This window comes from Octodon degus, unplaced genomic scaffold, assembly GCF_000260255.1.
Source record: "Octodon degus isolate 3935 unplaced genomic scaffold, OctDeg1.0 scaffold00167, whole genome shotgun sequence".
NCBI classification, from domain to species: domain Eukaryota; kingdom Metazoa; phylum Chordata; class Mammalia; order Rodentia; family Octodontidae; genus Octodon; species Octodon degus.
In genome coordinates, this window is record NW_004524743.1 from 748,534 (window position 1) to 755,395 (window position 6,862).

The 6,862-nt window shown below is 42.7% G+C and overlaps 1 protein-coding gene across 1 annotated transcript in view; it reads left to right on the forward strand.

Annotated features, from left to right (window-relative positions):
- The window catches only part of Adgrg4 (adhesion G protein-coupled receptor G4), a 156,579-nt gene that overhangs the window by 116,655 nt on the left and 33,062 nt on the right, over positions 1-6,862 (forward strand). The window contains exons 22-23 of the mRNA XM_004643180.1: positions 1,187-1,354; positions 3,113-3,174. Coding sequence (XP_004643237.1) covers positions 1,187-1,354; positions 3,113-3,174 — 230 coding nt within the window. The remainder of the gene's footprint in view (positions 1-1,186; positions 1,355-3,112; positions 3,175-6,862) is intronic.

Sequence of the window (6,862 nt, forward strand, 5' to 3'; positions counted from 1 at the left end):
TAAACTAATAGAAGAAGAAGAAGAAGAAGAAGAAGAAGAAGAAGAAGAAGAAGAAGAAGAAGAAGAAGAAGAAGAAGAAGACTTAGTCCAGGAACAATTAGTGAATGAATGATTTCTTTTCCTGGTTTTTGAGACACCCTCCTTGCAGTAGATCATGCTCTGTTTGTTCCACCCATGTTGTGGCTGCTATTCCAGCCAAGGCATCTCCTTGCTTCCGTTGGAAGATGGGGAACGTGATCATCTTTCTGTTTTCTGCTGGATGAGGCCTCAAGGCAGGAGTTTGAGTAGGCTGTTGGGCTCACTGTAGACAATTTTAGGTCTGGCACTCCATTCTCTCCCCAGGTATTGTTCTCCATCAGGATCAAGCTGGTTGGATAATCTCCTTCTGCTGCTCTTTGCAAAGCTCTCCAGGGGCCTCGGTGCTACTCTTCTGGCACAGGTCTGCTCTCTTGTATGGGTGTGGGGCCAGATAGTTTGTTTTCTATGTTACTTCCCTTTTGATTCAATCAAAAGAACAGCGATTGAGTCCCTGTTGTGTTTCAAGCTCTGAATCTTGGGGCCTTCTGTCCAGTAATCAACAGTAGGCTAAGTGATTGTGAGAAGTAGGGAGTGGTGGAGGCCATAGAGAGAGTGTATCAGCATTCCTGAGTTGTCTGGCTGGCGCACTACCTGGACAGCTCTTCTGATGGTCCTCTCCACAAAATGGATGATGTAGTAAACTCTAGTTGCCTCTTAACATTGGTCTTCTCTTGAGAAGGTCTCCAGTGCAGGCAAACTGATGTTGCATGCGTCAAACAGTTCATTTGTCCAATTTGGGCAGCTTTACTGAGTTTCAATACAAAGCTCAGTCTATTTCTTTTAGGGAAGGCAATGTTTCAACTCCAAGAGTCTGTAAGTCTTACCAAGTTTCCCCTCCTTTATATCAGTAATACGCTGGTCTTTGCACTATCACAAAAGCAGACATCCTTGGTAGGGGCATATGCTGTTCCTTAGACCACATGTCACAGAGCAAACTTACCTCTCTTGACTTATAGAAGCTGGCTGCCAGAATGAATGAACACCGCACACTGGGCTTGATATTTTTACCAAGATTATTGAAGCAACATTTACATATCATAAAGTTCACCCATTTTAAGTATAGCATTTGATGAGTTTTGTGTTTGTAACTTTGTTTATGTCATTTCAGATGGGAGCAGAAGATTTGGGGGATGTGTTGGGTATAAACAGAAGCGAGTGAAGAAGGCCTTTGAACACAAATTGCTGACACCATCCCTTAAGTCAACTGCGACTAGCTGCACTTTCAAATCCTTAGACTGCATTCAAGACACTCCTTCAGAAATAAGCTTCTCAAATGGTGAGAAAATATGCTGTGTTACCTATATTTACATTTTAGAGATATTGAATTAATGTGAATAATGTCTCCTCAAAACCAAGTACAGTTTGCGTGTGCACACACACACGTGTGCATGCATGCACACGCACATGTCCATACACATACCTAGGCTCATTCTTGTCTGAGCTATTATACATTGTCTTTGGTTGCCTTTCTTTATTTTAAAATCTTGTGGTGTTTTAATTATAATTGTTTTACTCTATTAGCATATGTTCATAATAAATGACAGTGATGTTGCTTTCAGTGAATTGGTCAGTTTGTAGAATGAACTTCACTATTTTTGATCCCTTATTCCTCCCTCCTTTCATTAAAAGCCAAAGTCAACTCCAGGCTCCCTTTGATATCCTCACTGTACCCATTCCCTCATCTTCTCTGTGGTAGTGATAGGACTACCTAATCAACTTGCAGTTTTTTAAATTACAGTTGCCTCCAAAAACCATTTCTCTTTTTCAGGGCTGAAGCAATCTGCAAATAGAATGGTAGGTCAAAAAGTACCAAAGTTGGTGTCAAAAGGCTTTGGCTCAAGTCCAGCTTTATCACTAACTCTGTGAGCCCAGGCACCTCGCTTCCCTACATTCGCTCTATCTTTAATAGAAGAGGGCTAGAATGGATACTCTCCAAGTGCCTACCAACTGCAAGCCTCCGTGAGGCAACACTCTCTTGCCAGTTAAGTTGATTAGTATAAGGAGATTCTCAGTCTCCATCTTTCTAAAGAAAGATGGGTAAGTTAGTAATGTATATGAACAAAACCTTTTCTTGGCCATATGCATCTATCAGATTAGCCAACTAATGTATGGTTACGTTCTGATGCTTGTATGAAGGCACCGGGGAGCAATGGCATAGAGAAGGTCTGGGTTGTGGAAGCTCCTTAGCAGATAACAATTTGGGATGATTTGGAAATATCTTTTTTTTTTTTTTGTGGAACCGGGTATTGAACTCAGGCCCTTGCACTTGCCAGGGAAGTGCTTATTCCACTGAGCCATCTCCCCAGCCCCCAGAAATATTTTTTTTGCCAAAAGTTTAATTCATATTGATTTGTCTACTATCCCTGACATAACCATTTCATTAACAAGTACACAGTCCAAACATGTATATATTTTTGCAAAGAAGCAATAGTAAATATATGTCAAAGATACTAATGTTGCACCGAGCAGGAGATCTGCAGAGCCAAGGTCTTGGACTAGTCTCAGAGATCTCAGGGATTATAGCTCTAACTCAGCTAGTGACATAAGGAGATAGCTACAGTTCCTGAAACTGAAATTCGGATGCTACCATCAAATTTTCAGCAGCCAGAACCTCGGTTCTCTTAACATAAACTGAAAAATCATGCCCTCTATATCACCAGGCATTCTCAACTTTGAGAAACAACCAAAATGCGAGTATAAGAATAACAAATCTACAGGGGATATTAGGTGTGTTTGTTCCTCTTCCTGAGGGTCTCCAACGTTTGGCCATTAATATCCTCCCCTAGGTTAAGATTCAGGTCAGTTCACCTACTATTGACAACGCAAGAAGAACATACACACTTGTTGCCTAGGCAGTGCTGTCAGAATGAATTAATTCACCCCAGATTTATATTAAGCTATGCAAAGAAAGCAGCACAACCTTCACTTCCTTTCTAATTATTCACTCAATCATTTGACACAAATTTTTATGCTGCCAGTATGTGCAAAGTTCTAAATGCCCCAGCTGAAAATGTTCTTTTTTTCTTTAAGGTAGATGACTTTGATGAAGATCCCTACTGTTTATCTCCCTTGAGTTGCAAAGTTATGCCTAATTGTGTAAGAAGAATATTACCTGCAGAAATCAAAATGAATTCCATTCAACAAGAATTTTTTTTCAATCAATCTCAGCAGAGATGCCTACCTCCCCCATTCCTGGATTAGAGAAAATGTTGAATTTCTGAAACAGTCTGCTACAATTTCATATTCTAAGTATTGTTTGGGGAGGGAAAAAATTAGATAATATTAAGTGAATATTAAAGTAAGAATCATCCTCCTAGTCACTGTTTCTGTTTCTTTTTTTAGATAAGGTCAGAATTTATAGTTATATTACTCTAGGGGAGAGCTCTCCATACATTGGAGATTGTATTTCAAAGATTATAAATGTGCACATCCTAGAAGAAAAACAAAAACAAAAAAACACAAGCCCAAGAGTCTCACTGTCTTGTGTTGGGAGCCAACCAAATACAGGTGACCAAACAATCAGGATTCCCATTGGCCTGATACCAACAGGAGAAGTAAATAGTAAGAACCACAAGGTCATACCTTTGGGGAAAAAAATTGTCCTGTTTGCCTGTCATGACAAAGCACCCCAAATCCCCATTATTCAAGTCATATTTTTGATTGAAGCCCTTTATTAAAATGTAAACATGTTTTGTGAAAAGAGTGGCTCATCAATCCCCAGATGCACTTGAATGACTTGGTGGGGACTAATTTCTCACCTGAGACAGCCCCTCAGGTAACAGCAAGGGAGGTTCTGAGGAATGTATTAGAATAGGAGCTCTCTGCAGCTGGTGCAAGGTAGGATAGGCCAGGGTAAGCAGGGTAGTAGGGGAGTGGGGGTGGGAAAGATCTCTTGAAGGCAAAAGAGGGAGTGGCGAAGTTGGATTTGGCCAACTGTGTCTTCTGTGCCTGAGCATAATAATAGACCTTCTTACTCCCATATTGAATATGACCCCTAAGTTTGCCCGGCCAAGCATGCTGCTCACTTTTGGTCTTGTGTACAAATGAGTAAAGAAAGAAGATTCTAGATGGATACACAGTAACTAATATCAGCAATTGCCTTCAAAAAGGGGAATTGCATAAAGTGCAGCAAGGAAGCAAGATTTACTTGTCATTAGTTTTCATTCTATGTTTCTTTGTAACTTTTGGATTTTGTACTAAGAGAATGTATTTCCTCTTTGAACACTAAATAAATGGAGTTATTTATTGCTCAAGGCTAATCAGGCCCTTCCAATGTAAAAGAAAAACAGGCTTTCACACCATAAGTCAAGTTCGTTATTACCCTTGTGAAAGTGTATGATGGGAATGGAGAGGCAGCAGATTTGGGTTCACTTCCCAGACGTGTGATCTTGAGAAGTAATGATAATCATACATACGTAAAATAGCTGAAATGAAGACTACAGGAGATGAGATCTGAATGTTTTCCAGCACAGTGAATGACAGTATATCTTAACTTCCTGCTTTCTACTTCCCACATTTTACCTCCATGTTTACTCCATTAAAAGTACCACATTAAATGCTCTAAGCAAAATTTAGTGCTGACCACTAAACAGACTAGAGCCCATGCCAGTCCCCATTATAATGCTCTTAGGACCCTCTTGCCCTATATTTATCATTTTCCCATTGCTGGGACAAAATACCCAACCCCTGCAACATAGAGCAGGAGAGATTTATTTTGGCTCGGAGTTTCAGAGCATTCATCCTTAGTTAGCTGGCTCCACCTACCATGGTCAGCTCCAAGGCGAAAGTCTGAGCAAAGGAGACAAATTAGGCCAGCTACCAAACAGTGCACTAGAAGGGCATGGTGGAGCAAAGTTCAAGCCATGGAAACCAGGAAGGAGAGAGAGGCAGAGAGAGAGAGAGAGAGAGAGAGAGAGAGAGAGAGAGAGAGAGAGACAGAGAGAGAGAGAGACAGAGACAGAGACAGACAGAGACAGACAGAGAGAGAGAGAGACAAAGTCAGAGATAGAGACAGAGACAGTCAGACAAAGAGAGATGAGAGATCTAGGGATAAGAATATGAGAATATACCCTCCAGGTCAGGGATTGAATGACCCACCCCTCCAACCAGGCCCCACCCCCAACAGCATGTAAATTCATCAATGGATCAATCCACTGATGAGTATAGCACCCCATGATGCAATCACCTTCCAAAAACCTTACCTTGGAACCCATGAGATTTTAGGGGACATTCTAGATTGAAAACATAGCATTCTACTCCAGCCCCTAAAAGGTCCATCTGGTTATGGAAAATGCATTTAGTTCATCTCAAAGCCTTGCAAAGTCCTAAGAGCTCCAGCATTGATGCAAAGTCCCAGATCAAAGTCTCCTCTGAGACTCAAAGAAAACTTCTAGCAGTGAGACTCTGTAATGATGAAAAGTTGAACACTCCTGACAAATAATGGGCCAGGGTAAACATTTATTTTCCAAAAGGGTGGAAAGGGGGAATAGAAAAGAATCAGAATAAAGGAAAACCAAAACTCAGGAGTGAAAAATTTAAATCCTATAGCTTCGATCCCCACCCCCACCCCACCTGCTGAGTGAGAATTTCTGCCACATTCTGGGTACCCCCAGATCCAGTCCTAGCCCAGGTTTGGTGAGTGTGTGGGAGAGCTTCTGGCTACCCTGCACCGGGCCAACCTGCTGGTACCAGCCCAGGTGCAGCGTGAGTGACACCCTATTCCATTCCCTTGGGACGCCCCACCACCACTCTGCAGCACCTCACCACACCCTGCCTGCCCAGTGAGAATTTCTGCTACATTCTAGGGAGCCCCAGTTCCAGTCCTCGCCCAAGCCTGGTGAGTGTGTGGGAGAGCTTCTGGCTACCCTGCACCGGGCCAACCTGCTGGTACCAGCCCAGGTGCAGCGTGAGTGACACCCTATTCCATTCCCTTGGGACGCCCCACCACCACTCTGCAGCACCTCACCACACCCTGCCTGCCCAGTGAGAATTGCTGCCGTGTTCTGGGAAACCCCAGATCCAGTCTGAGCCCAGGCCCGATGAGTGTTTGGGAGAGCTTCCTCTCTCCCCTACTCTACCTTTTCCCCTCCAGACTCAGCTCAGGCCTGGCATACAGATCTGGGGTGAAACCCTGCAAGTGCGATACCTGCTGAGAGAGCAGGGTACAGAACCACCCAGCTAGTCCAGAAGCAGAACATCTGGCCAGAGGGGCACAACAGGTTCACCCCAAAGGGCAGCAGCAGGAAGGAGCTGAGCACAGCAGCCAGATCCAACCCAGGCAAAACTGGATAAATTCAAACTTTGTAGATCTGAACCTGAACTTCAGTACATGCTAAGGTTATAACTGCACCAAAGCTCTACAACAAAGGTCAGAAGGCAGTGCAACACAAAATGCCAACGAGAAGGAGCAAAATGCAATCTCAGACACCAATCCCACCCATAAGTTCAGAGGACACTAACACAGAACAAAGTGGGAATCACACAGCTGAAATCAATGAATCAACAGCTTCTGAAATAAAAAAACAACTGCAGAAAGGTATAGAGGAACTCAGATTGGAAATGAAAAAAGAAATCCCTGAATTAATAGTATCTGCATTAAAGAATCAAATGCAGAAACATGTGGAAGAAACCCAATGCCCATCCAGAACAAATGCAGAGGACACTAGCTCAGCTCTAATGTAAGAATTAATAGCGTTGATAGTAAACAAGCAACAGCAGAAAGTCATAGAGGAACTCAGAGCGGAATTCTTTTCTACTAGCTCAGCTCAAATGTATGAATTAATAG